This window comes from Drosophila guanche, unplaced genomic scaffold, assembly GCF_900245975.1.
Source record: "Drosophila guanche unplaced genomic scaffold, DGUA_6, whole genome shotgun sequence".
NCBI classification, from domain to species: Eukaryota; Metazoa; Arthropoda; class Insecta; order Diptera; family Drosophilidae; genus Drosophila; species Drosophila guanche.
In genome coordinates, this window is record NW_022995750.1 from 4,567,270 (window position 1) to 4,589,160 (window position 21,891).

The following is a 21,891-nucleotide window of genomic DNA, read 5'->3' on the forward strand; positions in this document are numbered from 1 at the left end:
CGAAAACCAAACAAAAAGCAAGAATAAAAGAGCAAAAAAAAGCGAAATTAAATGGAATGGATGGAAATTCAATGAAGAAGCTGCAAAAACTGCCAAATAAACAAAAAGGAAGGAGAAGCGTTGCATAAATGAGCACCCAAAGGGAGTTACCTGTATAATCATCAAAAAGGTACAGAGCAAAGAGTGCTGGGGAGGGGGGGACAGACACAGATCACAACTTATTAAATTGCAATTCCCCCAATCAGGTTATGCGCTCTCTCTTTCTCTCTCTCTCTCTCTTTCCATCATTATTAATGCCATCGCCCCCCCTCTCTTTCTGACTTTGTGTGGCTTCATGCAAAAGAGGGGCAGGGCAGGGTTCTTAGTGTTTCGCTTTTTTTTATTAATATTGCATGATCATAAAACACTAATGAAATTATCCGTACATTTAAAGCGAGTATTCAACCCGATAGGCCGACACCTCGCAATGGATTCCGATGGATTCGATGGAAAACCCTCGGTTTTCGAACAGTCCGGAACCCCTCGAACCAGTTGCAAAAGTTGTCACATTAAAATCACACCTTTGAAGATATATATTTATTGTTTTTGTTGTTGTTGTTGCTGCATGCACCACTTTGGCCTGTAACTCGTTCGCGCTCTCTCACATACGCACATAGTGCATACACAGAAAGAGAGAGAGAGAGAGAGATGCGGGCACGCACAGATACAGATAGACTCATGGGAGATACAGATATGTATATGTATGTATGTATGTGCTGCATGCAAATTATAGTAGTCGAGAGCCAAGGAAAGAGGCTCTGGCTCTGGCTGGGGCAACGGCTGTGGCACTGGCCATTACTTGCTCCAACCAGAAGTTGCAGCAACGGATATGTTTATGGCCAAATGATTGAATCTCATGCCTGTCTTATAACATAACAGCTATCTATTCATCTATCATTTGCCAATTATCTCTCTGCAACGACTTTCCTTTTTTTCTATGCGATTATAATATAATATTTAATGCCAGGGTATTTGATATTTGAAGGAAGGAACCATGTTTCCCACCCCATAAACTGTATAACGATTGCAGATCAAATATCAAAGATGGATTTACTATATCCTACCAGACTATATGTACTCGAAATTCAGTATGACATAGGGTACCGTGTAGGCATATTTTTTCCCATAGAAGATGGAGTGTTATTAAAATAGTACGTGCCTCAACATCATGTTCCACTTAAAGCGCAACGAATGAAGAGGCCCTGGCAGCCCTCCCTCCTACTTCTTGAATCCAGAGTCTAGCATAGATTTTCTATTCTTTTTCCCAGGAATCATTGGGATTTCCCTCACTCATTCGTTAGCTCTTCTCTCACGCAGATTTCTGAGGGTCGCTCCGGGTCGTGCCCAACACGTGTTGGCCAAATGTTTTCAGTTCTTCACATCATTAGCCAATTGCCCGGGGGGTGCCTCTGTTGATGTTTTTTAGCTAGGAATTAATTGACCAAGCAGAAACAAGCAAACAAATTTATTATATTGCATTAATTTTAATGTTTTTTTGTTGGTTTTTTTGTCCGTATCTTTTTTGTTGTAATTTGTACATGTTAAATGATTATAAATTGATCATTTGATATCTGTCAGACCGAGGCTTGACACAACATTTTGGTATACACTTTCCTTGCCAGCGGCACAGCAGCGAAAGCAGCAGCAGCAGCAGCCGTAAAGAGTTGGTTGTCCATTTATTTATGCATTTACCAACAATTTAAAATATTTCTTACACAAATATGTCAACATATGCGCATTGCAATGACAAGGCAGCCGCCAGCAGGCCAGGCCATTTGGCCAGCTCTTTGAGAGTCAATCCAGAGAGCCAGTCGGCCAGTCCAGTCCAGGCCAGCCATGGCCCGCAGCAGCAGCAGCAGCAGCCCCAATCCGGCGCTGGCAATCAAAGCCAAAAAGCTTTCAAGCCAAAAGGCTGCCGCCGCCACAAGTCACAGACATGGAAAAGCCGCTCGCCGATTTCATGAGATTTTCAACAGTTTTTTCTCTCTCCTTTTTTTTATATTTATTTCTCATTTTTATATATTCTTGAACCTACCTTAATGGGGGCTCCATTAGCTGCGTGAAATGGGTTGGCGGCGGCAATCAGGCATTAATGGGGGATTAGTCAGAGGATAAATATTTAAAGATGTTTGCAAAACAATTTTAAGTGTCTCCCCAAAGACATCAATGTCTGTGTGGGCTTTAAAGATTATGCGTAAGATATTCAAATTTAAATGGCATGTCGATATGTGAGAACTGTCTTGTGGCTACAATTATGTTTTATGGAACAATAATAAAATAATATAGTAGAATGTGGACTAGGTTAGTACAACGCGGTAATAACTCTCTTTAAGTTCATTTCAGATTCAGAACCTGCGCAATTAATTTATGAAATTTGCTTTAAACCTGTTCGGGAATTATTTTAACTAGTTCGCATGCAGCTGCTATGTTAGGAATTTGAATAACTTTGCTGTGGAAAGAAGTTTTTCCTTCTGGGGGTCGAAAGGGACAAACTAGATTTGTTTGGGTTTCCACATTCCTCTTCTCCTAATAAATGCTATTTTCCCTACTAAAGATCGCATTAAAGAGAGTAGCAGTAGCTTTGTTATTGCAATCGGATAAGCAGTTCTTTACGCTGGTAACAGTTTATTCAGATAAGCAGTAGATTAAGCAGTGGATTAATCTCAGCCTCAGTCGAATTACAGCCTTAATTTAGTTTTCTTTAAACGGATTCCCCTCTTTTGTTTGCACCTTTACCCCTCCTAGAGTATTCCCCGCTTCGTTATTAACCCTTGACTAATCGACTTTCCTTTCTTGTCCGCAATTTTTATTGTGTGTCTCTTTTTCCATCTTAGAGTTTGTCTGTGTGCGAGTGTGTCTGTATATATGATTCCATAGCTCTTGGAAGTTGCAACAGCAATAGCAACAGCGCAATCAGCAAATACTAAAATGCAATGCGACGTATTTTTTATTATTTATTTTTTTTCCCCATTTTTTGTTGTCGTTTTTGTGTTATTTTGTTTCGAGTCGAGTTGGGGCCAAGAGAGTCTCCGTCGCCGTCTCCGTTGCCGTCGCCGTCGTCGTTGCCTTCTCCGTTGGAGTCGAGTCTCTCACGCCACAAGCGACAGTTTTGTATTAGAAACGGCAAACTTGTGGCAACTTGTGGCTGCAGCTAGTTACGGGCCTGATGATTGCCCCAGCTACAAAGGGGCGGAGAGGGGAGGGGCTGTTGAAGTCGAGAGCTGAGGCAGGCAGCTGGAATGTTGTTTCGCTGCTAGTTGGCCATGTTGCCGAGTGACTGACATAGTTGCTGCTTTAGTTGTGGTTGTAATTGTTGCTGTTGCTGCTGTCGCTGCTGTGGCAGGGCATTGCAGGCTGAACTTTAAAATTTAATTTGTTAAACAATTTATGTGCGGCATATTAGCTCCAGGTCCAGGTCCTGGCCAGGCCAGGCCAAGAGCAGAGGGCCGCAGCAGAACTGTGGTGCTGTGGAGGAAGGTGGATGCGGTGAAGTCTATGCGGGCGTCGTTTCAGAGAGTCTCCCATGCGGGCGAACCAAAGATAACCTGTTGAGTGTTCGTTCCGTTCCTCTCTTCCGATCAGGCTCTCTTCTGAAATCTCCTCTCTTTGGCTACATTCTGTTTGTGCTTGTGTGTGTGTGTGTACGAGTGAAAAGTGGCCAAAGAGATTCAGACAAAACGGTGCTTTACATTCGTTTTTGTTGTTGCTGTTCTTTTGGTTTCTTCTTTGTTTTGTATACCCTCTCCTTGCACTGGGAAAGGGTGCAATGATTTTACCGAAACGTTTGCCACAAAAAGGAGATTTCATAAATATATTGGGAAAGTTATTTTTTACAGAAAAAATCGTATGTATAATTATGTATATGGGCCTATAACCATTTACTGTTGTACAGGGTATCTAATCATTCGATGTGACTTGCAACTTGTGGCTGTCCATTTCTCTGCCACTTATCACTCGATCATCTGCATCTCTCTTCCTCTCTCTCTATGTCTCTCTGGTTGCCCATCTCTCACTGTCTGTGTCGTTCCGTCTTCTGGTCTTTAATGAAATGTAATTTGAAAAATTGCGCGCGGCAAATTGCTGGCTTCTTGTTAGAGGAGATCTCGTTGTCGCTCATAGAATTTCAAATATTTTGTCTTAATTAAAATTTTCAGCTCTCTCTCTATATCTCTCTCGCTCTCTCTCTTTCTGTCTTTTCCTGGCTGTCTGTCTGTCTGTCTGTTTCTGAAAAGTCGGGCAGAGCTTTTAGATAAATTAACTCTGACATTTTGTCCGTCAAGCATTTGTCGCTTTTTTGCATTTGGTCGACATTTTTATTGGACTGGACTTTGACTTGGCCTGGATTTATGTCTGCCTGGATTCGGGGATCTCGGATCTGGATTAGCTGTGCCATCATTCACGTCCGCAATTGTTGGCCCCGTCAACGTCAACGGCCCTCCTCCTCCCCCTTTTTTGGGATTGCAGCAGCAGCATGTAATTTGCCTCGTTTCTGGGTCTTACGTTTTTTGTGTGATTTATTCCGCTTTTGCTGGGTATTTAATTCTGGGTTAAGCATCGCTTAAGCCACAGTGGCTGCCAGAGGTTTGTCTTTGGAAAACAAAAGACTTTGACCACGAACTGGTTCCGTTCGACTTCGAATGGAATTCGAATAATGCTCTCCGAAACAAGAAGGAGAAGCTCTCAAGAATTTGCCTTTGATTGATGGCCAGTCTCAATGTTTCAATCTCCTCCTCCACTTTTCGTTTTTCGCTCCTCCTCCTCCTCCAACGTTTCGCTCCTCTTTTGCTCGTTCGCTCTCCTCTTGGGTCGTATTTTCTTCACGGTTCATTATATAAGATTCGGTTTAATTAGTTTGACTAAAATTTTCGCATTCCCCTTTAATGGCTGTGGGGTGAAATCTCTTGGAGTTGCAGATAATGACGACCAAAGAAATGGCACAGAACCATTAAAGAAATTTCCGAACAATACAAAAAAAAAAGACTAAAACCGAACCGAAACCAATTTTGATGGCTAGCAAAGTCATCAAGAAATCAATTTATATTTATATCTAGATATATTTAATCATTTCTTTGGCAAGAAACTTGACTAAGCGAAAATGGAAAACGAGTTTTCACTGAGAAAGTTTTTTTGTTGCAGCCAAAGTAATTGCAGATTGAAGAATCTACAAATTGAAACCAAATTCCCGTCATTTTCCGAATAGAGAGATCTCTGCCATATGCTCTAATTAATTCTCTTGCCACAACGAATCTTCAAGCTATTCCACAGCATACTTTCTAACAGATCAATCTTTCTTTCACCTTATAAATTTAATGCCTCTATTTCCATATTTATTTATTCATATAGTGACATTTAATATCAATTCAAAGCACCGCCCTAAACAGTCTCCTCTCTTTCTTTTTGCGAAAACTCTTTTTGAATTCTCTGTGTAATCTGTGATCTGTGTCAACGACGACTTTCAATTCTTTTCATTGAGGTATTTGCATAGAGACAACAGCAGACAGGCACGAGAAGCATCCACGTCCAGCGATCGAGTTCGTTTAACTTAAATGAACCGAACCGTTCGTTAACCGAACTCCAAATGAAACAATTCAAACACATTTCCTTGCAACAGAATATTTATTTATTTAGCTGTTGTTTCGGTTGTTTCAGCAATTTAACGAGCGCCAGAATGTAAATAAATGTGACAAATAAATGTACCCACTTAGAAGGGTTATTAGGTTCTCACATTATGTTTGCTCCAGTTACTGGGTTACTAAATTTATCCCAAAATATGCACCCATAAATTCGACCAATGAATATAAATAATCTTTAATAAGGCAAACACTTAAGCATGGGTTTTATAGGGTATTTAAGCTGTGCGCTTTCCCATGAATTATTAATTCCCCTATAAAAACCATTTGAATATTCGGTATCTCTGACATTTATCCACTTACAAGCCAGTGCTACATTAATCATGCTGTTGAAATGGTTGTATCTATGTCTGATCTTAATGATCTTTGCGCCACACATCAGCGGTCGTAAGTAGAGGGTTTCAAAATTCAGTGTTTATATTTTTTCTAAATTCAATTGAACTTAGGCCAAGCACGATGCTTACTACCGTTGAGGACTGGACCGGGCAAGGCCATTTTGAGGCGATATTTCTACAATACGGCTACGAGAAAGTGCCAGGCATTCAACTGGGGTGGTTTGGGTGGAAATGGCAATAGATTTAAGACAATTAGGATGTGCCGAAGAAATTGTATGTACAAATTAGGGAGTCTTAGAAATTTGTAGTTCTTTCATTGAATGTCAAAGAAAAATTTGGAGTAATTTAAAATAATTGGACCTTTCGGTGATAGTTATAGAATACAGAATATCTAATAATACTATAATGTTAAGATTTTGGAATAAAGACTAAATACTAAGAACAATATCGTTTTTCAACAAGATTCGTGGAACTTTGCGTCCAATTTGTGCCCTTCACATATGAATTTATTTATAGATTTGTATGGGATGGCAAACTACGAGTAGATCCATTTATATAGTTCTCATAACTTTATTTTATTGTTTCGAATGGCAGATGATCTTGAACCACCAACTAGTCAAATATTTACCAATATTTTTGGTAGCAATCCCAGTTCTTCGTTGTTGAAGTTCTCTGGTGATATTTCGGCAAACTCAACCACAGACGAGTAAGTGGTTCTCAGCTTTTAGAATCTCTAAACAAATATTGAAATATTGGATATTTTAGTCAAGAGGAGATGACTGCTGCGTCTGTATCGGAGCACTGGCAAGGCAATCCTCCGCAATTGAAACTTTAATTCAACGATAGGCAAATGCCAGAGGTTCATCTTTTTTGGTGGCGAGAAGAATGGCAACAATTTCGAGACCAAAGCTCGCTGCAAACTCGCTTGTTGCCTGACAAATCTACCCACGCAAATCGAAAATGATCCAATAGAAGTTGAATTAAAATATTTATTAGATTCTAAATTTGCCAATGAATGGAGTCTTTGAAAATGTTCCAAAATGCTCATAAAGTGTCGTGGGACCAATCATTTGTACAGATCTACAGCCCTACCTGTTAAATCTAACTTACATATTAAATATAGCATATACTTTTCTTAAGCTAATTGCATTTTGTATGAAATCTTTTTGTGGATATCCAGTTGATGCTGCTGCACCCAGTTTCCAATGTGCTTTGCTGTGGCATGCGCAACAAATATTTTTCTTAAAGTTTTTTTTTTACTCATTTTTTTTGCGAGAAACTTGTCAGCGACACCCACTTTCTATGGAGCCTCTGTGTGTTTCTGAGTGTATGTGTGTTGGCCAGGAGGTGTTAGGCGGGTGCGCTGACAGCACGATGTAACCACAGCCACAACAGCAGGCAGGAGCAGGGGCAGGGGCAACGTTTTGCTAAATCAAAATTGACACTATGCAAAAAGCCAACCCACAGAGCGACGGCGGCAGCAGCAAACGGTAGCCGCACAACCACACACACACACAGGGGCATAGATAGAGATACAAACACAAACATAAATGCAGATAGAGTGTGTCGGGCCAGAGTGGGGCCAGGCGCTCAGCATGCCATGGCATGGAGGCCAAAAGGTGCCCCCTGTCCGACTCCGACACCGACGCCGACGCCGACGCCGACGCCGATTCCTCTCGTGTATGTATGGTCGTTGCTCGATGTGGTGTTGTTCCTGTGTGGCGCCACGCCAAGCACTCGCTGTAGCCTCTTGTTGTTGGCTCTTGGCGTTAGATTTCAGCCATGTGCAGACAACGGACGCCGACACACAAACACACAAACACACACACACACACACACTGAAAACATACAAAATAGCAGTTATTAGTTTAGTTGAATGCACGGTGGGACAGAAACAGAGAAATATGAATGCCATAGGTAATCAAAAACTACTTCTATACTGCCACAAATTCTCAACTAATCTATCTTCGATACCCTAAACCTTTAACCCTATATCCATAAATCCGTTGAACAAAATATACTCCAAGTAGGTTCATGCAATTCTTAGTTTAAGTACCTCAGTTCAATCCACTGTTGCTGCCTTTCCAAAACAGAAAATGCTTAATAGTTTCAAAACTAAATTATATACCCTCGAAAAAGCGCTGAAAGAAACAGTTAACACCATAATTTGCTGCACGTTTTGGCCCACTATGACCAGCGAGACCCCACCGGCATCCAGACCAGACCGGACCGGACTGAACCCCACCTTGTATGTGTATGGCGCAGTGCGCACTGTGGGCCTCCAGCATGGCGACATTTGCTCATTAAGCATATTAAATAATTAGTACTTGTTGTTGTCATATTTTAAATGCTCGTTTGCGCTTGTCGAGCGCACTTCAAGAGGCTTGGCTCTCGGACATGGCTCTCGGACTGTCTGCACAAATAGAAATAGAAATATATCCACAGAGATGCTGATACAAATCCGCACGTAGACCAGTTTTCCCATGCGAAGCCAGCTGAGTGTGGCTTGGCCTTTGGCTTGATTTTAATTCTCGCATTCTCACAATACGAATTGTAATATATATGCGGATTTAATTGAAAAGCCAATTGGTTTTATATTCGTTATTAGAAATAATAAAAATAGAAAAAATATTTGCTTGGTAATTGAATGGCAATTGATTGAACTTGGAGGTTGTCAGCGATTGAAGGTGGTCTGGTACATTAATTATAGATGAAAACATTGATCAAATACAGAAAGAGAACAAATAAAATAGAGTAAATAAAAGAGAGTTTGTTTTTATAGCGTAATATAATTTGCCTTTAGCTTATTTACTTTTAAAATACCCAAATAAGATCTACTAATCTTGCCAAAGTACAGTAATTATTCAGTGTTGAGCAACACAAACACAAAACTGTCTTATCTTCTTTTTTGGTGGAGAGATTTTTCCCATTAAATATTTCTTGAATCTTGTCAAAAACTCCATTAACCGCTCTCTCGCCGTGCATGCTCCCACCTTTGACACAATCTGCTCTAATAAAGTGTGTTGGACAACAAGAACATGACACCATCTTCTTGCATGTTTACAACACTTAATGGCGTCTGACTAATCACATTTGCATGGCTCTCCAGAGAGAATAGAAATCCAACCCAAAACCAAATGAATTACATTTGCATGTAAATTTATGCAAATTCCATGCTGTGTTGCCCAATGAACCATTTGACACTTTTGTCCACACACCAGAGACAGAATCAGAGACAGAGCCAGAGCCAGAGCCAGATCCAAAGTGCTTTATTAATTATTTATTGTCTAACTATTTGTGAATTATGGCAAGAGATCGTGAGACAGAGAGAGAGAGAGAGAGAGAGAGAGAAATCAAATAACTCTCAGCCTCTCAAGTGGAGTGATCTCTCTGGGCTCGAAGCATTTTCCTTTTCTTTCAATATTTTTTTTTGGGGTCTTGGGGCGCTGCGAACCAGTTGAGCGACATTCCATATGAGGGGCGACAGGCTTCGGTTTCGGTTTCGGAGATGGCTAAGATTAATCAGCTGCCATAAGCCAAATGACAAGACATATTTGCTGTCCCGCAACCGTCCCACTCTTCCCACCTTCCCACCAGATCCACCAGATGTGCTCTAGACTTTGGCCTCTGTCCTCCCAGGTGTGGCTTTTGGGCTGGGGTGTTATTTTTGTGGCTTATTTGTGTTTATTTATGGCAAGGCTAGAAATGATACAACACCAAAATATACAAAAAATTAATTTCAAATTTGATTACAATAAACAAAAAATAAAATCACACCGATCGGAACGAATCGGTTCCACTTGTGAGCAGCCGCAGCAGCCTTTGATTTATTTATTTCGTCTCGTCTGCTCGGTCTCGTCTTAAAGTGTGCCAGGCCCCCATCCCCAACCACAACCCCAAGAGGTGCCTCATCTGTAGGTGTGCCTGTACCCAGTCTCGGGCCCAACCCAAAAAAAAAAAAATGCTGAAGAAGATTTAACAACCGCTTACAGGCCCAGCCAGAAAAAAATGTGAAATAAATTTATAGTTTTCTATTTAGATAGCTGGCCCGTAAATTATGCAAAGCCTCCCTCTCCTGCCAAACACAGATATTATGGATGGGAATCGGAATGAGATAGAGATTGAGAATGCGAATGGCTGCTGCCGGTGCTGTGCCTGGCTAGATCTTGCCCGAATTGGGTTACTTTCAACTTAATTTAAGGTCTTAAGGTTAGGCCAATAACAGCGGGCCAAATTGCGGGATGCTTTGGCCACAAGCCACCATCCACCATCCAGCATCCACAATCTACAGCAATAGAACGGCCCACGCCTGCTTCTGCTTCTTTAACGCTTCAATACTCCTCCGACAAAACCACCGATCCATCCATCGAAACTGGTTTTTTGTGCCTAACAACAATATGAATGAAGCTGAAGCTGAAGCTGAAGCCGTAGCCATCCAGCCATCCAGCCATCCGGAGCTCAATGCTCAATGGAAATGACAGCATACGTGTGGCCAAATAACAAAAAATACAAATAATACAAAGAATGATTTGATGGAAGCGTGGGCGATACCCGCTTATTAATTGTACATCTAAAAATATATATACTTAGGCATATATGGCCAGAGATTCGTCGTTGGCCAATCTCAACTCCAAAACGTATTTCATTCGCAAATTGTTGGCAGTTCTTGTCTCCGGCTAATGCTGAATCTCTTTGTTTGGCTGATTCCATGTCTTTTGAAAGGTCAAACTGCAGCAGCAGTTGGCTGTTTCTCGAAGGAGTGGTTCCTCAATAAAAATACTAATCGTATGTATATACGAACATTTTTATGACTTCTAGCTATGTCTACCCGCTGTCTCCTTCTCTCTCTCTCTCTCTCTCTCTCTCTGTCTGCCTTCTTCTAATAATTGCAAATGTGGCATCGAGACCCACTTAGAGCTACTGCCCACACACTCCACACATCAATAAAAACAATCTGTCCATGGCCATCTTGGAATTTAATTGCATTTGATATGCGGGTCTCTCTCTGGATACGTTTGGCAACACTGGAATGCAGTTTCAGCATAGATCACCCCATATGGAAAATACTTAAATATTCGCCATAATTTCAGCGGTCTCTAAATGAAAAACCCAAACGTTTCCAAATCGAATACAAATGAACAAGACGTTCGTAAATATAGCATTTCCATGCCCATTTTAGAAGTAAATTCCGTTCTAGGAATGTAGAGTATTATCTCCACGATTTGATTGCCATTTTTAAAGTATAGCCAGCCCACACGACAACAATAAACAATCATTCGCTATCCAACACTCCTCAATATTATGCAACACTTCTCAGTATTTTCCAACACTTATTAACGCACTCCACTCTTTTTACAGACTTTTCAGCTTCATTCTAGAAAGCTATCAAGTAGATCGAAACCATGTCCCACAAGACGAGCACACGACGGGCCACCGAACTGGAGTGTCCACTGGCCTCCCTGGGCAGGAATAGCAATGCGGTGCGCGATCAACTGGCAGCGGCACACTACCACCATCCGCATCCACTCAGCTCCAGTCCGCTGGATCCGCAGGCCTACAAAATGTCGCGAAAGTCACCGAACCTGAGTCTGGACACGAATGATGCGCTGGCATCGCGCAGCTCCACGCCGCACAGTGAACAACAGGCCACAGCCACGACGGCTGCCGTGCTCCACATGGTGCAACAGAAGGCGGCCACCTTTGAGCTGAGGGGCAGGCACACGCGCCAGGAGCAGAGCATCTACGGGGCCGCCCACTCCACCGCCTCGGTGGGGCGGCAGGTGAAGAAGTCGCCCGAAATGCCGGCTCCTGCCACAAGGGGCACTGCACCCGTGCCACAGCCGCGTAACTTTCTCACGCTGGAGCATGTCCTGCAGTATGGTGCCCAAAGGCCGAGCTGGCTGCATGGCAACAGTGCGGACACGGAGGACTCCAGCGACAATAATGTGGGTGGTGGTGGCGGAGGAAGTGGCAGTGGCGGTGGAGGCGGAGGCGGCAGGCGACGCACGCAGGGCGGACGCTGCAGCGTGCCCACAGTGCTGAGCAGCAACGGCGGCAGCAGCAATGGAGCCCAGTATCTGCTGGACAAGAAGATGGAGTCGCTGTATCTGGGGAATGCGCTGCGCGCCCTGCCCCTGGGCGCCGAGGCGAGTCAGTACCAAAACGAACGCTACTACCTGGAGGACTACAGCAGCGGCAGCGGCAATGAGCGGCTGCCAGGTGAGTGTTCCTTGCAGCCTAATCCCATGAAGAAATCGATCCTAACTGATGGTAATCCCTTTCAGAACGCCTTCATCATCCGCGCACCTCCAGCCCCAGCGAGACGAGTGGCTCGGATCGCTACCTGTTGAACCGCAGCACCAACTCGCCCGCCAACGCCTTCCAGCTGGATCACCACCACACCAAAGTGCAGAGCCTCTCCGACGGCCTGTGCAATCTGGGACGCTTCTCGCCCAGCCTCGATCAGGGCTATGCCACGCTCGTCTCACCTTCACCCACCGGCCACCACTCGAGCGGAGCGGGCAATGTCACCACCTCCACGACCACCAGCGGCGGCGGAGGCATTATGGCCAGCAGTACACCCACCACCACCCCTCGTCGTGGAGCATCCAGTGGAGCAGGCGCTGGTGGAGGAGGAGTAGGCGGAGGCGGCGGCGGCGGCACTGTGCCAGGAACAGCTATTGGGCCACCGCCCTGGAACCGCAAGGGTCCCTTCCGCTGTGGCCCCTACTTTGATCGCCTGCCCGACGAGACCGTTGTCCGCATCTTCAGCTGGCTGGACAGCTGCGAGCTGTGCAGCGTGGCGCGAGTCTGTCGCAGATTCGAGCAGGTGGCCTGGCGTCCCGTGCTCTGGAAGTGCATCACACTGCGGGGCGAACATCTAAACGGCGACAAGACCCTGAAGATGATCTTCCGCCAGCTGTGCGGCCAGAGCTGCAATGGCGCCTGCCCGGAGGTGGAGCGCGTGATGCTCGCCGATGGCTGCCGCATCTCGGACAAGGGTCTCCAGCTGCTAACGCGACGCTGCCCGGAGCTGACGCACCTGCAGCTGCAGACCTGTGTGGGCGTCTCCAATCAGGCGCTGGTCGAGGCCCTGACCAAGTGCAGCAATCTGCAGCATCTGGATGTGACAGGTAACAGCTTCCACAGCCTCTAATAAGCCAAAGCTAACTTTTATCCGTATTTACAGGCTGCAGTCAGGTGAGCAGCATCAGTCCCAATCCACATGTGGAGCCGCCGAGACGCTTGCTGCTGCAATATCTGGATCTGACCGACTGCATGGCCATCGATGACATGGGCCTGAAGATCGTGGTCAAGAACTGCCCCCAGCTGGTGTACCTTTATCTGCGGCGCTGCATACAAATCACGGGTAGGCAGAGTGCAGCACATGGCCAATTCCTTTCTAAAACTCTTCTGCAATCTCTTACAGATGCGGGTCTGAAGTTTGTGCCCAGCTTTTGTGTCTCGCTGAAGGAGCTGAGCGTCTCCGATTGCCTCAACATCACCGACTTTGGGCTGTACGAGCTGGCTAAGCTGGGTGCCGCGCTGCGCTATCTGTCCGTGGCCAAGTGCGAGCGAGTGTCCGATGCGGGGCTGAAGGTGATTGCCCGGCGCTGCTACAAGTTGCGATACCTGAATGCCCGCGGCTGCGAAGCCGTCAGCGATGACTCCATCACCGTTCTGGCCAGGTCCTGTCCGCGCCTGCGCGCCCTGGACATCGGCAAGTGCGATGTGAGCGATGCCGGACTGCGTGCCCTGGCCGAGAGCTGCCCCAACCTCAAGAAGCTGAGCCTGCGCAACTGTGATATGATTACGGATCGGGGCGTCCAGTGCATTGCCTACTACTGCCGCGGGCTGCAGCAGCTGAACATCCAGGACTGTCAGATATCCATCGAGGGCTATCGGGCGGTGAAGAAGTACTGCAAACGCTGCATCATAGAGCACACCAATCCGGGTTTCTGTTGAGCAGCAAAAACAGCATGAAGGAGGAAGAGAAAGGATCGCAAATACAAAGCAAAGCAAAGCAAAGCAAAGCAAAGAGGCAGGCCATAAATTCAATGCAAATGATTGTTAAGAACAACAACTGCACACAAATAATTCTGTTAGCCAGGCAGCGATAAATCGTGGCCAAGTTCAAGTTTTAGCCCGAAATGATCAATGATTTTTAGTTGTTATTGTAAATTGTATATACGTACCCCCGAAACGGAAGCTGAAACAGGATTTTAGAGCATAATTCTTTCGATGCAGAGAGACTTTGTTTAAGTAGACTAATTCTTGCTTAATAAATTATTTGCCACGATCTAGATAGTGATACATGTCCGGCATTAGAACGGTTCATTTGAGCAGAATACTTCGGGGATGCACCTCCAGCTGCTGTCGCGTCAAGTGCCTGCCCTTGGTCCTTCCCTTTCCCACCTTGTGCAGCCGATCCAGGACAATGGTGGCCTTCACATCCGACGGATTGCCGGCTGCCATTGTGGCCTCCAGCCAGTTGCCACGATTCACATACGGTCGAATCTCGATGCGGGTGCAATTTCCCTTGCGTAGAAATTTGCTGATGGTCTCCAGGCAGCGTATATCCTCTATGGTGACCATTGTCTTGTCATTGTTCCGCTTAATCGCCCGCTTATCAGCGTTCATCTTTACCAGTTGCCTCTCCATCTCCGGCTGTGCCGGGAGCCCTGCGTCTGATAGCTCCGATATCTCCATTATTTTCAACCGCTCCTCCAGCGAGTCGACGGGCATCTTCTTCTGCAGTGCTGACAGTTGCTGCCTCTTTTTTGGTGTCATTCTGTGCTTGGTGCGCTCAAGGCGATCCAGTTCTTGTCTTATATAGTCCATCGTTTCCATCTGCTTCCTGAGATGCTCTGCCTCTTGCTGGAAGTCTGTCTGCATGCGTGCGCGATGGGCCTGGAAGCGACGCAGCTGACTGCGTATGACCTGCACTTTCCTCTGCTCATTGTAGTGCTCTCGTATCAGTCGGAAGTATAATTTCTTCCAGCTGTCGGTCTTCTTTCTGACCATATTAGTTAAATTTTGAATTTAGATAAATGTAGAAATCGAACCGAAATCAAACATATGAACATGGCTGCTATTTGATATGTATTTCCAATGAGTTGGCAGCGCAGCAAGTGTGAAGTTATCGAATAAATTGTTAGCCCATTGTCGACCAGGTGGGCTTTAAAAACACTCACGAAAACTGTAAGAATATAAGCTCAATTCTAATTGGGTTAATTCTTTCTTTTTCTCTGTATTTTTTTGGTAAATTTATCGGTATTTTTCCGTGGGTCTATCGGTATATTGTATCGATAGATCCTGAAACAGCTGAAAACAGCTGGTGTGCCGATTTTAGGTTATGACATTGTATAATTGTACATATTGTCAAAAAAACTAAATTGTGATTGAAACAAATACAATCGCGTATCAGATATACGCCAAAATTCAGGGGCTTCAGTGCGAACACAACATCAATGGCTAAGTACCTTGCACAAATCATCGTTCTGGGTGCTCAGGCAGTGGGACGCGCTTTTACCAAGGCGCTCAGGCAGGAGATAGCCGCATCCCAGGAGGCCGCCCGTCGAGCAGGTGGCGGCAAGCAAGGCGACAAGACTGCAGAGTCAAATCTGCGCACAGGTAAGCCGGTAAACTCAATTAATGAAGTACCATGATTCACTCTCCATTTACTTTCCAGGCATGACCGTTGAGGAGGCCAAGCAAATCCTGAATGTGGACGACCTGAAGAACGTGGACTGCATTGTCAAGAACTACGAGCATCTGTTCAGTGTGAATGAGCGCGGTAAAGGCGGTTCCTTCTATCTGCAGTCAAAGGTCTTCCGGGCCAAAGAGCGCCTCGATCAAGAACTGAAAGCACAGCGGCCACATCCACCGAAAGACGATCCCGCGGCAGAGGCTGAGGCGGAAGCGCCGCCAAGAAGGGGGCGGCAAGTACGCTGATTCCATGCCTGATGTACCTCCAAACGAAAATAATGATTAGCTTATAATTGATTTATAAAATATGTGTTAAGTACGAGGACCACTTGAGTGTTGCCTGTAAATAGATTTGAATGAACAAAGTATTCTACATTTGTTCATATTTCTACTCAATATGGTCTTGTGGGTGTGCAATTGTTACAAATACATCTATTCAAACATGATATTCTGCAATGCAACATTTCATCCAATTTGAATTAAATTTCAAAGCCAGCCGTTCGCTCAACTAGGGATGATACAAATGATTTTCAAGCATGTATCGATATTTCCAACTTTTTTAACTTTTGCCGTTTTGATTTAATTTAATTGATTTATTTTAGAAAAAAAATAACCAAGTGGTGAGGAGAAAAATTTTTTTTTCCATCGTAAACAGTTATATTTCAAGTGCTTCGAACATTATGAAACTTGAACGATTTCTTGCATTTTAGGTGAAATATATAATTTGGATTAGTAAGTAAACAGAATAGATGCAACTACAAGAATCACTTGAATAAAAAAATTTTTTTCATAAAATAGAAAAATAGGGAGCTATTTAGAAAATGAATGGGTATATTAGGATACATTTCTAGTCGTCCGGTATATTTAATCGATTAGACCACGGTCACACTCATCAGCTGATTCAAACAAATTGTATATTTTCTGCGCAGTTTTAAACTTAGACGTGTCAATTGTTTATTTAATCGCATTCATTAACAACGCCAAAAACATCTGGCACATGCGCAGACGTTAGCCAGAAATTCCAGCGCACAAAGGAAAACCCTCCACCAGGAAAACGCGCTGCACAAACAGAAGTGTGTGTTGCTGGCGACCTCTGCGGGGAAGAGATTCGTGGATCCATTGGGGCTTTCCAGTAACTACCGACGAAGACAAGAGAGAAACTCAGAGCGACGCCACGGACAAGTACGTACACGGTATTTGAGGAACTGAAATTCCTCTGCTCTGTCAGTTTTCAGAGGACCTTCGAAGTAGGCAGCCGTAAAAACCAAAAGTTCCCACTTGTCTTTGGAGCAATTCCCCCAATCCAAACCGAGAAAAAAGAAAACCTCAAGTGGTAAATTGCCATTGCCAGGGCGTTATTATTACTATATGCATATATCCAAGTGAAATAAGAACGGTGGTGCCGAGATATCGATCGAATCGTGAAATTGTGCACAATAGCAACGAATTATTCGCTCGTTTCAGACAATTTATATGCCTGTTTTATTGATTTTCCCTGCCTGCCCTCTCAGGTCTCTTGTGCAACGCCATATTGCGATAAAAAATCTGAATTGCTTTTCTTTCAATCATCTTGCAGCGTGCGAAAATAGAAATTAAATGCGAAAATTTACATAACTCCCGAGCGAGAGTTGAAAGTGAAACTTCTGTGGTGCGACACACTGAAAGAAACGGAAACGAGAACAGAACTTATTACAAAATTTCTGCCAAGTGTAGCAAAAGTTGAGCGAACGAGGAGCGAGAGAAAGAGAGAAGCACCAGCAGCAGCCAGCCAGAAGCCTTTGCAGGGAGCGACGAGAGTGTCGAGAGAGCCGAACGTGCGCACGTTTTTTTGGTTTTTGGAGCCTCGTGGGGCATTCGTTTTGTGTACATCTCCGTGCAGGACATACCACACGACACTCCACTCGGACGCAGGACGCAGCAGCAGCGCACCAGCAGGCAGAGCCCCCAAGCAGGCTAATCCTTTAAAGCATCATCAACAGCCACACAAAACGCACCAAACATGTTTTCGGGTCTAACAAATCAATTTACTTCGCTGGTGGGCGCCGTCAAGGGCGGCGCTGGCGATGAGGATGTCCCAGCACCAACAGGAGAAGCGGCTCCCGCTGCCGTCGCACCCACCACTTCCGCTGAGGCGGTGGCCAGTGCTTCAATAGATCAGGAAGCAGCTGCTGCTGCCGCTGCAGCTGGCGGTGAGGGACTCGAAGGCGAGGAAGCTGGCAAAAGGTGAGTCCCATCTTACTGTCCCACACTATATACACATTAATCTCATCTCATCACATCTCATTCATGGTTTGCTCATCTTCCTAGCCTGCCTATCTGCCACTTTGGCCTTTTCCATGCCGCCTGACAGGCTTCTGTCTCTGTGCCGTGCCGTGCCTCTGTCCTGACATGGCGTGCCACTATGACCTTGCTATTTGTACCTTTTAGCATTTGGCCAACTGCAGGCAGTCAGCCCCGCCTCCGTCGGCCATTTATCATATTTGAGCTGGAGTTCTCTGGAGTTGCTTCTGTTCTCCTCCCTGCAGCAGTCTAAAGCTGGCATTCGGCACGCTCTCACGTGACTGAACATAATAGCTTAAACTGCAAACCAAATTCCTGATAAACTCCGCATACGGGTCGGTATAATATATTTCGTTTGTTGTTGCCTGACCCAAACTTTGATTGCAACCAATTTCGGCTTGTGCAATGAAAATTCAAAGAAAATTGGCTAAATTGGCTTGTGGTTAGAATTGTTCCATTGAATTGTGGATCTAAATGAGGATTTCCTGAGGTTTTCTTTGATTATTCAATGCAAAGTTTGGCCATTTTGAATAGGGGTTCTATGTATATTCAGGTCATGGCATATAGATTTGTGGCACATTTTGAGTGCTTTGTCTACGTTTAACTTGTAGATTTTTTTACTAACTGCTTGGTCATGGCACAGATACGTTCTATCGGTCAAATACCGAGAAATTGACAATGAAAGGGCAATGAATGGAGTACTTGAGGAGCACTTGGGCAGAAGTTGCTTAACTTATTTAATTGATTTTTGTAATCGCTACCCAAGCATTTTCTCTGCTTTTCAATTGAGAAATTCAGTTAACTAAATCCGATTTCGAAAATATGTAAAAATGTGTCTTTTCTTGGCTTCTTCAACCTAAAAATTAATGATTGTTTGGCGTACATTTACGCCGCTTTCCGCCTACGCATTTGACCTTTACCTCTCTGTTTGTCCTGGACACTTCATCAATCTCTGATAAACATTCCGCACCCAAAATTGTGTACCACAGCGGCTCCTCCATTCATTCTGGGTAAACACTGTCACCTTAGTACTGCTATGGCTCGTCGCTCCTTCTAGTTCCTTTTGCAAGCACAAATGAAAATAAAATCCAATTATTTCTGGTGGCTGTTGGACAAGTTAAGCCTCATGTGATGGCCGTGTTAATGCCACAAGTTGCTCTCTAATCCGTTAGACAAGCCCAAGGCGCGCCCACTCCATTAACATTGAATCTATTTTTCACTTAATTTCGCGCATTAATATTTAATTGTGTGTGGAGCTGAGCTCGAGGATGTCAAACCCCGAGACGATGAGGGGGCACGTTCTGAAGCCAGCTGCCAACAGCTGGTGCCAGACGACATTCTGGTTAGTTGCCACCTCTACTATCTCTCCTTTCCTTTGACTTTGATGTGGATGTGTCACACGGCCTATTGCACGTTCTGTAGCCCCGAAGGACCCCCGCTTTCACTATCAATTGACATTGACAAGTTGGACAAGCTTCTCTGCTCGTTTCGACGGTTTTCATGTACGCTTTGCTTCGCATTTCTTTGCTTTTGTTTTGTTGTGTAAAATACATTTTGCACGTGGCTTATGCATAACCACAAAATGTTGAGTCATTCGAGCAGAGGGCTCTCCCGCTGAGCACGGGTCCGCCTCCTCTCTCTCTCTCTCTCTCTATGCGTGTACATTCAGTTTTTTGACCAGCTTTTTGTGTGTGCGAAAAACTGTCACCAATGTCAGGCAGACCCACAGCCAGAGGGTACGGTGAGGGCGGTGGGTTGGACAGGCAGGATATGTTCCTTTTTGGTGGTTGCTTTCCAGTTTCCAGTTGACTTTTGCTCGTTCTGTGGATCGATACAAAGAGAGAACTGTTACGCTCTCTCCTCGCTCTCTTTCACTCTCTCTCTGCAAAATGTGCACATGTGATGTAGCCCCCAAAAAACGAGTAAAAACGACGCCATCTGCCTTGGCCTCCTGCTCTGCTCCAGTGGCTTTCCCTAGAACGAGCTTCCCCGCTCCCTCCCCCCGTTTCTGTGGTCCGCCTTTTGCCAGCCTATTAATAATTGTGCATTCATAAAACGTGTGTGTCCCGATGGGCCCCTTCTATGGCACAGCAATCACCGCTAAATCTCTATAATTTTCAATGAATTAATTTATTTAATTTTCCCTGTCATGCATAAAGTGTTCTTCATTAGGGCAACTCTTACGAATTGGGCCAAAATCGATTGATATTTAATTAAAAATTGAGCGCAAATAGAACAGGGAATATTTTTGCAATTGAAAAATGTTTGATTGAATTGAATGCAGGGAATTCGCAGAATTTTATCGTCTCAAATTATGATTACTCTATGAGATTATACGTGGGGCTTTTCCTTTGAAATTGCGATTTATTCAATATTAAATAATGTTAAAATAAACATAAACATAAGAGAATCCAATATGTGATACACTTATAATTGCTTCTGTTAAATGGTGAAATCTATTCCTAGAAAAATTCCATTTCAATATACGTGCCAACATTTTTCCGACTAAAATCAGTCCCTCGCTGTGGAAATTCGATATGCAATTCTCGCCCCAATAAGTATGCTATGTATTTTATGCCGAACTCAGGAATCCAGATTATTGTGTGGGAAATCGATATGAAACAGAGTTTCCTCTGGCAAAAGATTCCATGGAAATGTAATTACCGAATTGAATTCCCCTCTAAGCTTTAACCCTAGCAATCCTTCACCTGTACTGCTGCGCCCCTCTGCATTCGTTTCTCTTTATTTTTTTATTTCGTTTGTGCTATGCGCCAGGGCCAAAGTTGTTGGCGCTTTCAAGGACATTTACACTATTTGCACTTGCACTCTCCTCTCTGCTGCTGTACGAGTGTACATTTGTGTGTCTGTGTGTGAGCTGTGCCCTTGCCTTTGTCTAAAATTATGCCAAAAATAGAAGGCAAGAGCAAGCTATGACTATGGCTACGGCTACGGCTGGGGCTATAAAATAGACCCAAAGCAAGACATGTTTCATCTGGTTTTCAGCTCTCAAATTGCTTGGCAAATAAAAAGCAGGACATAGCGCGAGTCAATGCATTTTTAACGCCGCTTGACACAATTTACTCATGTCGCGTGTCCTTCAAAAGGAGCGTCAGTGTAAGAGGAAACTTTTGATTGCCTCGCACAAAGAATGTCGCAAAATATGAAAAGTTGTTTCTGCCATTTCGGGTCATCATTAAAACACGGCTCTAAAGATGGGGAAAATGGTGAAACAAAACAAGGCTCAGAAAATGTGGAAAATTGGAAAAAGAAAACAAAAGTTAAGCAACAAATATTTGCATAATCGTATGCTGGGGGTTGACTGATTGAAATATGTTTTCCATATGCAAATATAGGAAAGGACACAACTTAAATATTGGAATATGTTTTCCCATATGCAAATATGTAGTACAAAAAGTGTGGCTCTTACCCGCGCTCCTAAAAATTATATAAATATTAGAGTGGTATCGACCTTAGTCTTTCGTTTCTTTGTTTTCCACCTGCCTGTAGGAAAACAGTGACAGTGCAAACATAATGAAATCAAAGCACTGGCCTCAATATAAATAAATAAGAGAAAGCGACAGCCCCAAGAAATTTATCGACGCAACATTCGGCCTCCCCAACAAACACAACAAAAAAATAAATAAAAATACATTTCCCAAGGATATACAAAAAAAACAAAATTTGGACAGTTGTCCAATTGAAACCCTGCCAAATCAAATGCAAAAATTCACAATCAACCAATTTCCAGGAGCCGAAGACTGACATACTCTTAAAGGAAAGAGCGCTAATGAAATTTACATACAGCTTAAGATCTTGAAGGTAGACTGGCAGTAGCTTTACCTGTAGAAGTTCCAGCCGTTGCCTTTTCTCCAATACCCTCTTCAGAAGTGTATTAGAAA

General features: G+C 44.1%; 4 protein-coding genes across 25 annotated transcripts in view; 3 read left to right on the forward strand and 1 right to left on the reverse strand.

Annotated features, from left to right (window-relative positions):
- On the forward strand, positions 1–14,307 carry LOC117586152 (F-box/LRR-repeat protein 7). The gene is made up of 5 exons (XM_034276050.1): positions 1–169; positions 11,363–12,223; positions 12,289–13,137; positions 13,194–13,373; positions 13,434–14,307. The coding sequence occupies exons 2-5, from the start codon at positions 11,407–11,409 to the stop codon at positions 13,967–13,969; spliced, it is 2,382 nt and encodes a 793-aa protein (XP_034131941.1). The 5' UTR covers positions 1–169; positions 11,363–11,406; the 3' UTR covers positions 13,970–14,307.
- Positions 14,308–14,311: 4 nt separating this feature from the next.
- Positions 14,312–15,128, reverse strand: LOC117586153. Its single transcript, XM_034276051.1, has one exon. The coding sequence runs from the start codon at positions 15,026–15,028 to the stop codon at positions 14,339–14,341; it is 690 nt and encodes a 229-aa protein (XP_034131942.1). The 5' UTR covers positions 15,029–15,128; the 3' UTR covers positions 14,312–14,338.
- Positions 15,129–15,364: 236 nt separating this feature from the next.
- On the forward strand, positions 15,365–16,080 carry LOC117586154 (mitochondrial import inner membrane translocase subunit Tim16). The gene is made up of 2 exons (XM_034276053.1): positions 15,365–15,637; positions 15,696–16,080. The coding sequence occupies exons 1-2, from the start codon at positions 15,475–15,477 to the stop codon at positions 15,956–15,958; spliced, it is 426 nt and encodes a 141-aa protein (XP_034131944.1). The 5' UTR covers positions 15,365–15,474; the 3' UTR covers positions 15,959–16,080.
- Positions 16,081–16,617: 537 nt separating this feature from the next.
- LOC117586465 (synapse-associated protein of 47 kDa) overlaps positions 16,618–21,891 on the forward strand; it is a 30,619-nt gene continuing 25,345 nt past the window's right edge. For 21 of the 22 annotated variants that reach the window (XM_034276537.1, XM_034276531.1, XM_034276549.1 and 18 more), the window contains exons 1-2: positions 16,941–17,045; positions 17,289–17,935. In XM_034276537.1, coding sequence (XP_034132428.1) covers positions 17,712–17,935 — 224 coding nt within the window. In that variant the 5' untranslated portion in view covers positions 16,941–17,045; positions 17,289–17,711. Of the gene's footprint in view, positions 16,895–16,940; positions 17,046–17,288; positions 17,936–21,891 lie in introns of those variants that run through there. The other variant, XM_034276532.1, reaches the window with a different exon arrangement.

Bases quoted from the DNA above. Each gene is read 5' to 3' on its own strand.
- LOC117586152 (XM_034276050.1), top strand. From the start codon at position 11,407: ATGTCCCACAAGACGAGCACACGACGGGCCACCGAACTGGAGTGTCCA. The intron at 13,138-13,193 runs GTAACAGCTTCC...CCGTATTTACAG, and splicing joins GCAGCATCTGGATGTGACAG to GCTGCAGTCAGGTGAGCAGC. The intron at 13,374-13,433 runs GTAGGCAGAGTG...AATCTCTTACAG, and splicing joins GCGCTGCATACAAATCACGG to ATGCGGGTCTGAAGTTTGTG.
- LOC117586153 (XM_034276051.1), bottom strand. From the start codon at position 15,028: ATGGTCAGAAAGAAGACCGACAGCTGGAAGAAATTATACTTCCGACTG.
- LOC117586154 (XM_034276053.1), top strand. From the start codon at position 15,475: ATGGCTAAGTACCTTGCACAAATCATCGTTCTGGGTGCTCAGGCAGTG. The intron at 15,638-15,695 runs GTAAGCCGGTAA...TTTACTTTCCAG, and splicing joins AGAGTCAAATCTGCGCACAG to GCATGACCGTTGAGGAGGCC.